This window comes from Phoxinus phoxinus (assembly GCF_949152265.1).
Source record: "Phoxinus phoxinus genome assembly, chromosome: 6".
In the NCBI taxonomy this organism is placed as follows: domain Eukaryota; kingdom Metazoa; phylum Chordata; class Actinopteri; order Cypriniformes; family Leuciscidae; genus Phoxinus; species Phoxinus phoxinus.
The window spans coordinates 5,289,688-5,305,457 of NC_136881.1; the positions used below are offsets into that span (position 1 = coordinate 5,289,688).

The window sequence follows — 15,770 nt, forward strand, 5'->3', positions numbered from 1 at the left end:
AACGCACTAAATGTAATAATAAACATGACAAACAGATGAAAGATAAATAAACAGACAAAGAATAGTGGGAGCAAAGGAAGATTCCCAAGGAGAAGTAATGGGATAAAATTCAACCTAAATATTTGCAACCAGTCACATACACACACGGCCTACACAGATGACCAAGGTCTAATAGCATGCTTCAAAGAAAGGGCGAACAAGGATAAGAAGTGGGTGTACAGTCAATATTTACCCGGACTGTTGGTTCTGCTCCATCTGACATGGAGGTTACCAGTGACAGGGTTAGACACCACATTCAGGTCAGTTGGTGGGGATAGGGCTATTGTGGCAGAGCAGAGAGGAATGAAGTTCAACATTAGAAAATGTTCCTACTACTTTAAGCCCTACAATACAGGCGAAAAGTATCTTGAATAACATTTCATTTAATCTCTGTCAGAGGTCTAGTAATAAACGTTTTGCTCTCTAACATTAAGAGCTTTCGGACAAAGTAGGATTGACTTGAATTAGACTTATCAGTAACTTACATGTCACAACTTTATTTGTGATAGGGTTGCCACTCTTTCGGCCATCGAGCAGGGGCTGCAAGCTGTAGGTATACTCCAATCCTGGAGTCAGACCGGAAAAGTAAATAGTGCCATCCCCAGAGGTCACATCTCTGGGAGCCTCACCACCTTGGCTGGGCCTCACAGACATCTGAAAGAAGGGCACATATTAAGACTATCTTAAGATAGGAAGTCAATGTTGAAACATCACAGGGAAATACATACGTTTTTTTTTTCTGGAAATGTTTTACATTGAAATGCTAATGTGAAAACCAGCAAATTGTAAATAATGTGTTTATACCCTGTAGCTGTATCGTGCTATAGGGATCCAGGTAATGATGATGGCCGTGTCGGTGACATCAGTGGTGAATCGAGGAGCCTTACCCGTTGGCTGAGCTGGAGAACAAAAGCAAAAGAGAGGATAATTAAAATGGACACTCCTTGGAGGGCACTATTACTCTATTGTTTCACCTCAGGAGTAAAGGTTACGCACATGTTCTGAAGGCATCAGTGACTCCTTCGCTGAGCGTGTTCCCTTGCTCTGAGTGCAGAGTGACTCTGTACTCTGTATCAGGCTGAAGGCTGCTGAGCTTGTATTGAGACACGTGGCCAGGGATCTTCTGCTGTGTGGGGCTGGAGCTGCCGATGCTGATGAATAGACGATAACCTGTGACCTGAGCTCTGGGGACAGACCACATGACCAGAGCGCTTTTGTCAGTGATATCAGTGAAGCGCAGGTCGGTAGGGGCATCGGGCTCTGAGGGAGGAGAATGTTGAATTGATGTTTACATAGGCAATGTAATGAAATCTTTGACCTAGATGGTATGTATGACATACTCCTAACTATAAACAGATTTAGCAACTTTTTGTTAGTTGCACTTTAGATCAGGAACAGCTCAAAGACAAATGTATGAATGTCACTTACTCGTAGATTTCTCCCCAACCAAAGGTTCACTCTCCACTCCTCCGGCGACTGCATAAATATGGAAGCGGTAGAGTGTGCCAGGGTGCAAGTGCGTGAGGTCGGCGTAAGCATTGTGCGTCACAGGAAGCTGAAGGGGTCTCTGGGTCCGGCCGTCTGTGCTTACAGGCGCAAAGGTCACGCGGTATCCTGAGACCTCATTAGGAGGACCAGTCCAGGTGATGGTGATCTTGACATCGGTAACTTCATAAAACTGCAAGTCTGTGGGAGCTTGGACCTCCTCTGTTAATGAGGTAGAAAGCAAAATGGTAATCTTTCAGTGCTCTACTACAAGGAAAGGTATGAATGATCAGTAATGTAAACACAAAAGTCATTTGGGCAAGCTAGGATTAGGAGTCTGTTCAAATCCTAACCATAAGTATAAGAAAAAACGGAAATGTCTATATCCACTGCTGAAAAATAGCTGGTCACCAGCATGTTTTGCATGCTGGGACCAGCATGGGAAGCGGGAGTCATGGCGAACCAGCTACACCTGCTTAGTTTTGCTTGAGAACAGCATGACTATGCTAGTCCACCAGCATAAACCAACCTGGACCACCAGGTAGACCAGCATAAACCAACATGGAATTCATGCTGGTTTTTGCTGGATTATTTATCAAGGTAATCAACGGATGCTTTCTTGGAGTTCAAAAAAGTAAAAGAGTTCTTGGCTTCAAAAGAAAAACAAGATGATCACACAAGGAAGAAAAGACTTTTCACAGTTCTCATAAGGAAGTGTGTTTTTGGTAAAAAGACGTCAACTGGCAAGACAAGAACAGAAAGACACTCAAAATGTCCCAGTCCATCCTTATAAAGTTGTTTTGGCTCTGACTAAGCACTAAATCTCCCAGCTCAGGCATTTGCTATAGTCAGCTCTCAGCGTGAGGAGGCAGAGAACTGGCAGACATCTTTACACGTGAGTGAGAAACTTGAGCACTTTCACTAGCTTAGAGAAATTGAGTAAATAAAGTTGTTTGAACTAAAATGCAGACATTAAATACTAGGAGTGTGTGGGTGTAAAACATTTTGACACAATCAGAGGTAAGAATACACATGTTGAACTAACTGAAAATACATGCAACAATTCATCTCCAAATAATTTCCTGTCACTTTATACTATATCTTTCAATTAAAGAGGATCCCAAAAAAGGATATTCTGAACTCTTACCAGGCTGTTGCTCTCCAGTGGTGCTGGCCTGTAGGACCAAAGGTTCACTCTCCAAGTTGTCTTCCACTGAGTAAATACTGATATTGTATGACAAGCCAGGTCGAAGGTCACTCAGTTTCACAATTGTTTGAGTGTTGGGGAGGATGAGCTCAGTACTGCTGCCCTCGACTGAGGGTCTGTACACCACACGATAGCCTGCGCACACACATTACATGAAAAAATTGTTGATGCCTATTCCACATTCATGTACATTATCAGCAGACATACTAAAAATGCAATTTAAGAATAAAATTATTATCTTAATTCACAAATGTTGGTACACAAATATACTCACCAGTTATAGGTGCTTGTGGTTTGGACCATCTTATCATGATGGACGTATCCTGGACATTTGAGACCTCATATTCGGTTGGAGTGTCAGGTGCTGTTAATAGACGGTTCATTTATTCACCAAGAACTTCATGTGGCAACCCATTCTTAGCATCAAAATTTTAACAACAAATTCACATAAAAAAAATAAACTTTGCTGTTTGGTCTGCAAATGCAATGTGAAAAACATCTAGGCTAAATAAAATAGTTTAATTAAATAATGCACAATACTGTTTTTAACGCCTGGTAAGAAATATTCATGGCTTTTAAATTGTCTCAAAAAGTAAATTTTGAACCCTGTCCACAGTGATGGTCACCTTACCAGTGGTCTGAGATGTTGACAGAATGCGATTTGTTTCTCCTTCTGGATTGACTTCAAAAACTTGGACGTTGTACCTACGGCCAGGCAGAAGATCTTGGATGTTCAATGATGTAGTTGTTCTTGGGAGGTCTGTGTAATGGGGGAAAAAAAGAGTAATAAATAAAATTTTACAAAGTCACTAGAAAACCTGAGAATTATATTCATCAAGCGTGTAATCAGTTTGTTATTCACAGTAATATACAGTTTTTCACCTAGTGGCATGTCTCCAACTATTACTCACCAATCACACTTGGCTGTGCTCCATCCTCTGACAGTTCATATTCCACTCTAAATCCAGACACTGTGTCGGATGCAGATACCCAGGAGATGACGAAGCTGCTGGAGGTGATTTCGGTAACGGACTCTGATGTGTCCACCTCCGGCTCGGGCTGGGTGGTCTCACCCTCTGCTTTGGCCACTGCAAAAATTGGGAATGATGTTAAATTAAGTTTTCATGTTTTGTTTCAATTGTAAGGTTTTTTAAATTCCTATAGAAAAAAAATAAAGAATTGAAGATGATAAAAAGTTAAAAATCTACATACGAGAGCCATATGTAGTGGTGAAGTCAAAGCGAGTGACCTCTCTAGGTCCATAGCGCAGAATGCTGATCAGTTGACCCTCATAGGTCAAACCTGGTTTAAGCCCTGAAATGGTGTGGGAGTTGATGTGGCCAGGAATGGTAGCCTCCTTCCAGGCTCTTTGTGTATTTTTCTGCAAAAGGAAAATTTTACACGCTGAAAAAATCTAGAAAAAATATTTAGCTCAAAAAATAACAGATTTATACAGTTACAAGGCTATACAAAAACAAGTTAATACTGCGCGAGGGTGTTTCTAATACAACGGCTGAGGGAGTGATGGTAAATTTGACATCATTCTTTCTTTTGACTGCTGTAATCAATCTCTATATTTTTTTCTGTTTTGGAAATATGTGGAAAACACTGTAGTGGATTTTTTCTTTTGTAATTTGTGCAAATGAAAACGCAAAAAAAAAAAATGTTGCTGGCGTCTACCGTTCACTGCTATAAAAGTTTAAATTGAACTTCTGAGAACCCCAGAAATGTGAAAAAGGTGCATTATTTTGCTTTATTTACAGGCCTTGAAACAGCTCTGACAAATCTTGCAAAAAACAGAAATAGATAAATTAGATAAAGATAGATAAATTTAGATAAATTGCTATTTAAATTCTAGAAAGCCTCTTTCTTCTAATAAGAACAAAGATGCACAATTTTGCAACTTTCCACTGAAGTCCGTGTGTGTTTTTTAGTTCAAGGACTTTGGCTTGTTTGTGTGTGATGAAATCTCATCCTGTACTTTTAGTATTTAAGCGATCATCCCTCGCCGAGGTAGGTACACAAACATTCTCTGAAGGGACAAAATGTCTCTCGTTCCAGGAATCTGGATAAAAATCGATGCAGTTGGAATATTCTTTACTGACATAAAAAAATCCAGATCTGAAAAGTACAAAACAAAAAGACTTACGACTCTCCACTTGAGGATGTATTGCGTAATGTGGGCAGACGAGGGAGCGTTCCATTGGATGGGATGGGAATTCGGCTGATTTCCAGTTTCTGTGATGATGACCCGAACAGGAGCTTTTGAGGAGGAGGATAAACAAATAATGATTGTTAACTGACTGATTAGCTATAGTTTCATATTGTAAAGGCCATTTACTCTACAGTTGTATTTAATTCACAGAGAAGGAAAGGAAAACAAAGAAGTCTTTGAAAACAGTCTGTTTCACATTAAGAATATGAAAAGAAGTTTGGACTCATCGAATCATTTGTCTGGCCAGATGTCTGAAAATGGAACAAAATGACCCCAGTTTGTCAAGTGAGGGGCGTTAAACAGTTCAGAGGATGATTGCATGGGTGCGGTGTTAAAAATCACACCTGTCCATAACATTCTGCACCACTTTACCCTTTATTATCCCCAGGCCTTCACAAAATTTGGTTAACAGCTGCATGCAATTCAACGCGGTGAGGTCATTCTGAACAATTCTGATGTCCCCTTCACCTCTGGCAGAAAATACATCAGTCTTTGTGGTGTCAAAACCAAAATTATACAGACACAGGAAGATGGTCGCCCAGATACAAATTCACAGTGGCCCTTCAAAAGCACAACCTTCAATACAGTGTTAAAGACAATCATTTACAGATGGTCTAAGTACATAAGTGCAGCTGTCCTTTTTTGGTTCTGTCAAGGACGTAAAAATGCAGCTCACACTTTCCTTGAAAAAACGCCAACTGCTGACAAACAGCAAACTGTCTTACATTACTTATTGCTACTCCAACAGGCCATTTGGTTGCAAAGAATCACAACTGAACATCAAACCATGGTATTGAAAGCTATAAATGCTGTTTGAGAATCACCTGTGGTATTTTGCACAAGTTTGCCATAAACATAGACTAAAATAAAACTCTTAACAGATGCCAAAACCAAAGATTAAAATTAAAATCTAACATTGTTCAAAGGCATGATTTTCAATGAATAACGACTAAAATTTTACTCCATTTCTAGCACAAAGCTGTCATTTGTCTTCAGAAGATGTGAAATATACAGTAGTGCACAAATCATATAGACTACTTTCTATGGTACTTTTGGAAGATTGAAAGCTCTAGTAAATTAAATGTATCTCTCTCTTCTTCTTCTTCTTCTTTTTTTAAAAAAAATAGAAGCCCAGACATTCTCCTAAACATCTTTAGAACAAAAAAGCCATTTCTGTCCTATCTGCCTAACTTCAAATGGTTAATGTTTTCCCTGAAGAGAGGTTAGATGGAGGTTGATCTACATCTGCTGAATTTCAAAGAGGTTGTTGATTGGTAAACGATGGGTGACAGCTCTTTTAGTGGGACCATTTGAGGCTTTTAAAAGAAAAACAAACATGCATAATCAAGTGTTAGTCAAGTTAAAGGAGGGTAATTGCGGGAAAGTGACTGTTGCACAGGCGTCATTTCCAGGTGGGACGGGTGGGACATGCCCCCACTACTTTTAGCAAAAGTTGATTTTGTCCCCAACACTTTTTGAAAGCCACTAAAAAATGTCAGGCTTACAACGAAGAAAAGAAACAGCATCTCCAATCCATCTTTCTTTACTCTTTAATTCATACATGTTACACAAAATGCATTTGCGCCAACCACACAGGCCTAATTTATGAATCTTGTCACACACATATCAGGATTTATAAGCAGTAAACGGTGTTAGTATGTGCGCAGCACCCACACACAGTTGTGATCTCTTACCAGTAGACTGTAGAGGCTCACAGGCCAGTTCTCCAATGCCGTTACCATAGCAGGAACATCTATACGGGACGCCTTGGATGACCTTGTTCCAGGTCTGGCCAATCTGGTAGAACACCTTGGTCTCGGGTTCTTGGCACTGGTCTAAAGACAAAGAAAAAAACGGTTTGTGTAAACAAAGTAAAAAATAGTCTTTCTTTCATCACAACTCTGACATGTTTACAAAAACTATTGTTTAAAGCGAGTCTGTTCGATTTGAATTGAAGGAAACATGACCATTCATACTTTGATACTTTGAACGTATGAAGGGAAGTTCTTACATTTTGAGAAAAAGGTTAGAAAAAGGAAAGAGAGCAAAAGGCTGAACATAGCAACGAATGCCTGCTTACCGATGGCATCACATTTCCAGCGGCCACGGCCTTGTCCGAAGCATGTGCAGTTCATCATGTAGCCCTGGTCATGACGCTTTTCGAAGGTCTCGTTCACGTCATATGTCTGTCCACTCACAACGCACTGGTCTGAAATCGGCAATAACAAGTTTATGATGACATATTTAGCATTATTTGTATTTCATGATGTCTTTTGTCATGTCCAGAACTACTTTATTAATTTATTTATTCATTTAAACAATTTTTTACCAGTATATTTGTAAGATAAGTGTATTTCGGAACATCTAATGACCTTTGAGTTGAGTGAAGGTAATGCAGTTCCACTCCCCGCGTCCGTTGCCCTGGCACTTGCAGCGCATCATGTGACCAAGTGTGTCATGGCGCTTGTCCCACTCGTCACCCACGCGGTACATGGCATCATTAACAGTGCAGACTTCTTCATGAGCTGGATTAAAACGAAGAAATGGAATTTATGATTGCATTAAAAAACCAAATACTTACAATAAGGATTTCTATTCTGAATGCATGTAGTCTTTGGTGTTCATTCTGATCTCATTCTTCCTGGAACAAAGCCAGGAACCATGTCTGGTCTGGAGTGGAGCCAGGCTTAAAACCCTGACAGGGGCGGACCCCATAGATCCAGTCAGGGGAGCCACAAATCAGTACTGCATTATATGGTCTTAAAAACACCGACTGCCTTAATAGCTCTTAAATACAGCTTGAGAACTCATTTGCAGGCCACTGAGTGTCATGGCCCGAGCACATAAATTACCAATTAAGGCCAAAAAAGCTATTACTGTCTATAAAACCTGACTTCAGCTGAATGTATTAAAAAGAATGTATTAACCAGTAAATTTAAAGAGATAACAACCCACAGTTATATTCCTAATGGCACACTGAGTACAAGAAAACTGTAAAAATGTGATCTTAATGCAGCTATGTGCTCAAATTCTCCAGTATTCACAGTATACTTGAAGTTCAGTAAAGTTTCAGAGTAAAATTTTATTTCTAATCTATTAATATATTTCCACTATTAGAAACTATTTTCTCTGTTACCTCTAGAGGTAAGTTATAACTTCATATATTAGCATACAAGGCCAATACTTCTGTGGGGGAACTGCTTAGTAAAACTTTAAAAAGGAGAACACCTGATTTAAATCAATCAAACATTCTCACCAGCCATGGGACAGAATCCGTATTTACGCTCTCCATCATAGTCAGTAGTAGTACCACACCACTTCATCCCATCACGACGGCCTTCAGATGTGCAGTCGGTGTAGTTGCGTCCATTATACTTGAAGGGGAACTGGCACAGAGCGCCATTAGAGTTTCCACCACGGGTCGTCACAAGCTCTGAAAGACCAAAGAAAGGAACAATCAGACAAACCAAGTGGGAAATCTTGACCCATTATTTTACTAGTGAGAATACTAGGCCACCATGTTGTATCTGTAACTCTTTGGTCAACCAGCTTTTCTAGAAAGACCATGAAATGTGGCTAGGCTGCTCCGAACTAAGTATGGACAAGTATAGACATTTCTGCTGGTTTAAGTTGGTCTATTCTGCAGAGAGAACACAAAGAAAGAGGTTCTGAGATGCACTTACGGTTCTTTCCGGTACAGAATGAGTACAGTTCATCACTGTCGTAGTCAGAGGTGGTACCGCACCATAGCTGCCCATCACTTCGGCCCTCAGAAATGCAGGAGTAGTGGGTGTTCCCACTAAAAACAAAGGGGAACACACATGGCTTCCCATCAGAGTTGCCACCATAAACCTGGGACTGTCCATCTGCGTAAATCAAAGAGAGGACAGCATTATTAATGGCACCAGGGGTCATTTCAATCATTAGAAATGTGGGTTCATGTCCTGCCAATATTTAAAAAAAAATATTTATTCATCCCCCAACTTTTTGAGAGATAATTTCATTTTCATTTCATTTCATTTATATTTTTATTTCATTCTTTTGAAAAAGAAATGAAAAGGAGCAGAAAGAAGATAAACTTATAATATCTGCCCCTCATCAACATAAGTTAAATTACAATTCCAAAGAGGTGCGCTTACAACACACATCTACTTTGCAACACATACAAAGACATAAATCAAATATCACATTTCCTGCTAAATTGATGCATTATATTTTTCTATTAGTAATGCCTTTACACTCTTCTTAAAAACAAAAAACGATGTTGAAGTTTTAATTTCACTATTTAGATTGATAATCAGTATGTGTCAAGGGGTACAGAATGATGGTCAATGGGTTGGCCTTTTGGAAGGCCTTTTTCCAATAGCTAAAACAGTAGAACATAGCGCTAGCAATGCCACGGTCATGGGTTCAATTCCCAGGGAATGTAAAATTTGCATACCAAATTCACAAAAGTAAATGCTTTTGCCATTTTATCCATAGAAATAGAAAGAGGACAAGAAATGGGTGAAAAAGGGCTTGAACCTACATTGGCCCCATGACCTCCAAGTCTCAACAAGGTCGTAAAGTAAACATAAAGATTTTAAGACCTGGATAACATACTGGATAGTGTACAAAATATCCCCGGATCCCTGGATTTAAACGTCACCTTGCTCCTCGCAGCTGATTCCTCCTCCAACACAAGTGCACAGCATTTCCTTGCTGCCCTGACTTCTGATCCAGCTCATGCCATTGGAATAGGACACACCTGAATCGGTTTTACATTTACCCTCCTCCTCAACAAGTTCAGACAAGACGTTGACTTGGTTCATCACTTCTGTAACTCTATGAGCCACGGAAGACCCAGAACCTAGGCACAAAGACAACAGAGACAAGTTGTTGAATATCCCGTTATTTTCGGGAAGTATGATTATGATACCACAAAAAATCTTACAGATCTTTTTGGTTCTTACTTGATTCTTAGAGTCCTACTGGATATTGTGTCATTTATTTAGATCTAAATTTGTATTGCATTAGAATAATGTTCTGATGCTTGTATCCTATTCATGGAAACCATGTTAGGAACTTTAGAAGTTTAAACACCCTGAAAGATTTTCTTTTGATGTTGTATAGAGGCATTTATCCTAATTTGTAGTCATAATGGCCTAATTTTAGGAATTTGAGAACTTTGTGCTTTAAGATCGAGTTCTGGTTTTATGCTATGCTTCAATCCTTGGATTTCCCATTTGGTCCCAGATTTGTTACAACAGAAACTCCAAGAGGTTGCTTTGATTTATGTAATAAACAATTGGTTTGCTATACACTTATGCTATATCACTTAATGAAAATTTGGTCTACAGCTTAACAAATGTTGCACCTTTAATTGTCATCATGTGAACATTAATTCACAAAAGCGGGGAGAATTGTAATGAAATAATGCAATTACACTTCTAAGTCTTTTCCATCCATTAATTAGTACTGTCAAACAGCAGATGCTGTACACTCACCAATGGCAGGTGTTGCATGGGAAGCACTATGTCTGTCACACTTCCATTCTCCACGACCGTTGCCTGTGCAAAGACACTGCAGAGTGTTTCCATTGGAGTCAGTTTTGGTCCAGGTCTCACCAATACGGTATGAGGTTTTGGTGTCCTGGTCATTACAGCGGTCTGGAAAAGACAATTAAACAATGCCAAACATGTAGTCATAAATGGCATACAACAATGAAAACATACCTCACATCCATTCATCCCACCCCTTCAGATGTTCATGCTTGGAACAAGCTTGTTTAGGAAACACTTCCACATCATCACACTTCAGTAGGTTGTCTTAATTTATGACCCATGATGAAGTGTTTTACAACACTTTCCAAGCAGAACAGATGAAGGAAGCCAAGATCTTAGTGTTTCTTCACCCAAACCACTTTTCTTTCACTGCAAGACCAACTTTAACAGCCCTGCAAAGTGCATACTGGAATTTTCCATGTGCATAAGCCCATCCAGCTACAGGAAGCTTGCAGAGCTCAATGGTAATTGTGTAATAAGGGTGTGTCATGTACATAACTACAAAGTCATGAAAGGAGACATGGGAAAATTGTGTGTTTTGGAGGAAAAAACAGGACCTTGGAAACGAGTAGGCATCTACTGAGCAAGAAACGCAACAAAGAGGTGTTTTTAGAAAGTCCGTCACAAATGTATTTTTTTACTGATGTTGAAGACAGACTCTTACTTCTGGAGGTGCAGGTTATGCGCCCGTTGCCCTCCCCCAAACAGGTGCAGTCCACTACCATCCAGCCTTGATAGGGTTTTTGCCATGTCTGACCAACCACATATGAAGATGCTAGTGAGTCATCATAGCAACGCTCCGCTGTGAAGATACAGTAAATTTAGTATCTTGTTCTTACCACTCGGGTGTGGCATACTAGCATGTCAAATTTCCAAAAAGAGTCACAGTTTCATCTGTATACTGTATACATAATCAACCAAGCAACAAATAAACAAACCAACTGACAAACAAATAATAATTCCACAGGTCATAAACACAACCTTAAATAATTAAATAAATAAAAAACACAGCACATGCATAACCTTTCAAAGAAATACAAATTAAATAGAATTACATTTTTAAATGATTTTAAAAATAATTATGCCTTAGAATATTTACCCAGAATTACAGGAATCACTATTAGTCTGCAAACTGTTTGCAAAGACAAATGTACAGGTAAACACTGTCTCACCAACTGGTTTACAGGTCCACTCTCCCTTTCCATTGCCAAGGCACACACATTCAAGCATGTAGTCTCCAGTGTCGTGGGGTCGTGTCCAGGTGTCCCCGATTTTGTATGAATTACCTCCTTCATGGCAGCGATCTACACAAAAAACCCTGATCAGTTTAGTAACGAGAAAAACAACTTTATTTTACAGTCTTGTTCCCCAAGTACTGGGTAATAACTTGGTACTAACGCTGAACCTACACCTAAACCTAACCTTAACCCATGTAGTTACCCAGTACTTTCTTAGGTAACTGTAAGTACACATACTGTCAAATAAAGTGCAACCAAAGAAACACTTTAATGTGAGCATTTTTAATTTATAATTCATACTTTTTTTTTGTCTTGGACTTACTTGCGATGGTGCAGCTAATTTTGCCTTTGCCGGACCCAATGCAGGTGCAGTCCCATATCATGCTATCCTTCGGCCGCTGGTAGGTCTCTCCGACTCGGTAGGAGCGTGCATTGAATTTGTCATAGCACATCTCCTCGGCTACAGGTGCCAAAAATGAGCATATAAATGACATATATCTTGATTTACATCATACTACAAATTTAAATTCATATTAAACACAGAAAATAACCAAACAACTCGTTCAGAACTCACATATGTGCATTATTGCGCATTATTGAGCATAGGGGGGAAAAAATAACCTTAATGTATAGCTCAGAATAAAAGAGTCTGAATAATAAAAACAGTCACCTGCTGGTTTGGATTTACACTTGACCCCTGATCGCCCCTGGCAAGTGCAGATGAGAGTGCTGTCCATGTACGGGCGCTCCCACTCATCATTCATCCTATAAAATCGACCGTTGTCGTTGCAGCCACCTAAAGTTAAAAAGACAAAATTAGCATATACATTCCTATATATAAAACACATATGTAGTCAACTTTTACACTGTACAGTGGTCTAATGTATGGTATATGCCCTGAAAAGTTTGTTAGATTGTCTATATTTTTTTAGATACATTTTTTTTCTCCATTCAAAATCAAATAAATAATTTTCACGAACTTACTTTCATGGATGGCTAAACTCCTGGCTTCCTCGTAGACCGGGTCCAGACGGATTTGTTGCTGCGTTTGTCTTTTACTTTTCCCTGCCGATTGAGGCATACAGTGGACAGATCCCCCGATGCACAGCAGGAGCAGAAGCTTCTTTACACGGGTCATTTTCACCCGTTACGGAGAACGATTTTTTTGTGTGTGTGTGTGTGTGTCAATGTGTAGTAGCCTATTTTGTGTTGCGCACTGAAGAGGGAGGCGCGGAAAGGTTCGCGGAGGCTGAGTGTCTTTGCGCGCGTTTGTTTCCAGCTGCCTTCCCTGTGCTGAACCTCCGTCCAGCTGATGTGGGACGAGTGCTCTTTTAAAGGGGGATTTTATCCAGCCCAGTGCGGAGAGAGGGGGGGCTTGAGGGGAGGGATCTCTCACCCTCTACACACTACAGTCTGTGCGTGCGTCAATGTCGGGACATCTGGCACGACACAAGCATCACCTGCGATTCTGCGAAGTCATAAACCGGCAGGTAAATGTCATTACAGTTCAGAATTATTCTGAGCTGAGTTACATTAACATTCTATATATTTGAGATTATCTTTTAAATCTTTGTCGCCTAAATATATAGCTATATAAAATAAAAAAATACAATGTAGGCCTTTCTGTGACCCTGGATCACAAAACCAGTCACATGGGTACATCATCCGGAATCTGAGGAGGGTGTCAAAAAATCGAAACATTGAGAATATCGCCTTTCTATTTAGGCTATGTTCGCGATTGTGCTGCTTTTACTCAATTCTTTTTATTTCACTCAAAAATAAATGTTTTATATATTTACGATAGGAAATTTACAAAATATCGTCATGGAACATGATATTTAGCTAATATCCTAAGGATTTTTGGCATAAAAGAATTAAAAATAATTTTGACCCATAGGCTACTATTGCAGGGTCACATTATCTATCTATCTATCTATCTATCTATCTATCTATCTATCTATCTATCTATCTATCTATCTATCTATCTATCTATCTATCTATCTATCTATCTATCTATCTACAGTACACATGTAACAAATGTGCTATCTTTTCCCTTGTTTTTTCATTTGCTTAGCTTAAGATTTATCCTCCATGCTGAATAAAGAGAAAAGAGAGCAGAGCCATTCTGGGCACACTGTTTATCCGTCATGCCTTGAGTTTTTTTTATGGGTGGAAAATATGTGATATTGCTGGTGCATGTTTTCGTCTGGCTTAGGTGATTCTGGAAGTCACAGAGTAGAAAGGGAAATAGCTGCTGGCTAAAAGAAATGATTTAGTATAAATGAAACGCTCATTTACAGGAACTGATGTCCAGTGGTGTCCATGTCCAGGCATGCAACTCATCATAAAACTCTCATTGCCCACAATGTCAGCGGTCTACTGATGCAAGTTTGTTCAGTTTTGTCATCCAACTTTCATTTGTCATTCCTTTTCACATCTGTGAAACACATCAGAAGGATTTTTATTTTTTAGTAATAACCATTATAATCAGCCCATGAAAGCTTGAGTGCTGCTGTCCTAAAATAAAAAGGGGACAAACCAAGTACCAAGATATTCATAAACTCACATACATTTTTCAAACTTTTTATTACAATTATAAGCATATATATATTGTAATGAAAAAAACTATATTAAATTAGAAAAGAATGCAAAATAAGAACATTTTCACTATATTTGTCTCCTAACTGTATACAGTGTAATGACATATTTCCTCCTTTGTGACTTCATGCGCAATTGACCAATCAGAATCAAGCATTCCACAGCATTCCATATTATAATATTTCAAGCATTCCACGTAATATGCATTTTAATAGGAACCTGAACAAAATCATTTCATTTATTTAATAGAACAAATCATTACCTATGTATACCTGTGAAAAAGTAATTGTCCCCTTCAAGAAATAGAGATTTAGGTAATCAGATATGAGAACAAGCAGGACTTAAACCACATATATTGAAAGCATAGAGGTGCACAATGCTGTGTTTAAAGTGAATTTCAAAACAACCAAGAACTTATGAAGTGGTGACATGAGACTATATTTTTTATTATTAACTCAAAAATAAAATAATTTGTGTCTTTACTCAGGCAATGTGTACAATATTGCACTTGTCAGTTCTCCAAAAAAAAGGGTGCAAATAGGAGTAACCTTTTTTTTTTCTTTTTTCTTTTTTTACAAGAAAATACAATTTCAGTCTTTCCATTTCAAAACTTCATGTTTAATTAAATGTGTTAGCCTACTTCTTTGTAAAATGTACTAGCAATTTCTGAGTGAAAACAGAATACACCATTTTTTTGTATATGGTGCACACTCACAAGGTCTTCTCTGTACGAAGCAGTCTCACACCCCATATCCAGTTACAGTACAGCAGTGTTGTAAGGGACCGTCTGAATCAGAAGCAAACAAGCACTCACACAAACACCGCAGGCATGGAGCAAAGGCACGTTGACCATTTGACAAGTTCAAAAACCTCATGATTCAGAAGTGAATTGACATAACAAGCAGTGACTCAACGACAGACAGGTGAGCTCATCAAGACAGAGATACGGCCTCTACAAGTTTTTGCCTCCAGCTGTTTTTTTCCACTGCATTTTTTAATGTATATGCTAAAGAATCAACAGAGGATTCACTATTTAAACAAGACGTCCTTGAGAAAGCCTCGCTCTGGTGTATAACTGCATAAGAGAACGGATCTGTGTAGAGTTAGTTTAATATAAAGTCAGTGTGATTGGTGTGTGTGCAGTACATCTACTCCGTAGCACTTTGCTGAACTTTTCCCCTCAAAACTGATGCAAAACAGGACTTCACTGACAGGCCGCCCAACATTCTCCAGGTTTACAAGCCCTCTTTCGTCAAGTGCAACAAGATATTTTGTTCACTAAGCAATTTGCCTTCCATTCCATGTGTAGATGTCACAATAAACGTCTTTAGAATGAATGTTCATTAAAATAATAGAATAAATAAAGTTCAAACTCTAACCCTGTCACAGTTGTGGATCTAAAACAAAATAGATAAAGCACTTTGAAAACTGGGAGTGTCAATATA

At 39.0% G+C, this 15,770-nt stretch overlaps 1 protein-coding gene across 1 annotated transcript in view; it reads right to left on the minus strand.

Moving 5' to 3' along the window:
* Positions 1–13,063, minus strand: part of fn1b (fibronectin 1b) — a 23,260-nt gene extending 10,197 nt beyond the window's left edge. The window contains exons 1-23 of the mRNA XM_079614775.1: positions 12,712–13,063; positions 12,398–12,523; positions 12,050–12,187; positions 11,662–11,793; positions 11,154–11,291; positions 10,433–10,594; positions 9,595–9,795; positions 8,630–8,812; positions 8,203–8,379; positions 7,319–7,471; positions 7,027–7,155; positions 6,641–6,781; positions 4,881–4,993; positions 3,944–4,112; positions 3,643–3,819; positions 3,363–3,491; positions 3,006–3,095; positions 2,672–2,866; positions 1,468–1,746; positions 1,036–1,299; positions 844–938; positions 525–693; positions 233–319 (exon numbers count right to left, since the gene is read on the minus strand). Of these exons, the coding sequence (XP_079470901.1) occupies positions 233–319; positions 525–693; positions 844–938; positions 1,036–1,299; positions 1,468–1,746; positions 2,672–2,866; positions 3,006–3,095; positions 3,363–3,491; positions 3,643–3,819; positions 3,944–4,112; positions 4,881–4,993; positions 6,641–6,781; positions 7,027–7,155; positions 7,319–7,471; positions 8,203–8,379; positions 8,630–8,812; positions 9,595–9,795; positions 10,433–10,594; positions 11,154–11,291; positions 11,662–11,793; positions 12,050–12,187; positions 12,398–12,523; positions 12,712–12,865 (3,601 nt within the window). The 5' untranslated portion in view covers positions 12,866–13,063. The remainder of the gene's footprint in view (positions 1–232; positions 320–524; positions 694–843; positions 939–1,035; positions 1,300–1,467; positions 1,747–2,671; positions 2,867–3,005; positions 3,096–3,362; positions 3,492–3,642; positions 3,820–3,943; positions 4,113–4,880; positions 4,994–6,640; positions 6,782–7,026; positions 7,156–7,318; positions 7,472–8,202; positions 8,380–8,629; positions 8,813–9,594; positions 9,796–10,432; positions 10,595–11,153; positions 11,292–11,661; positions 11,794–12,049; positions 12,188–12,397; positions 12,524–12,711) is intronic.
* Between the last annotated feature and the right edge of the window lie 2,707 nt (positions 13,064–15,770).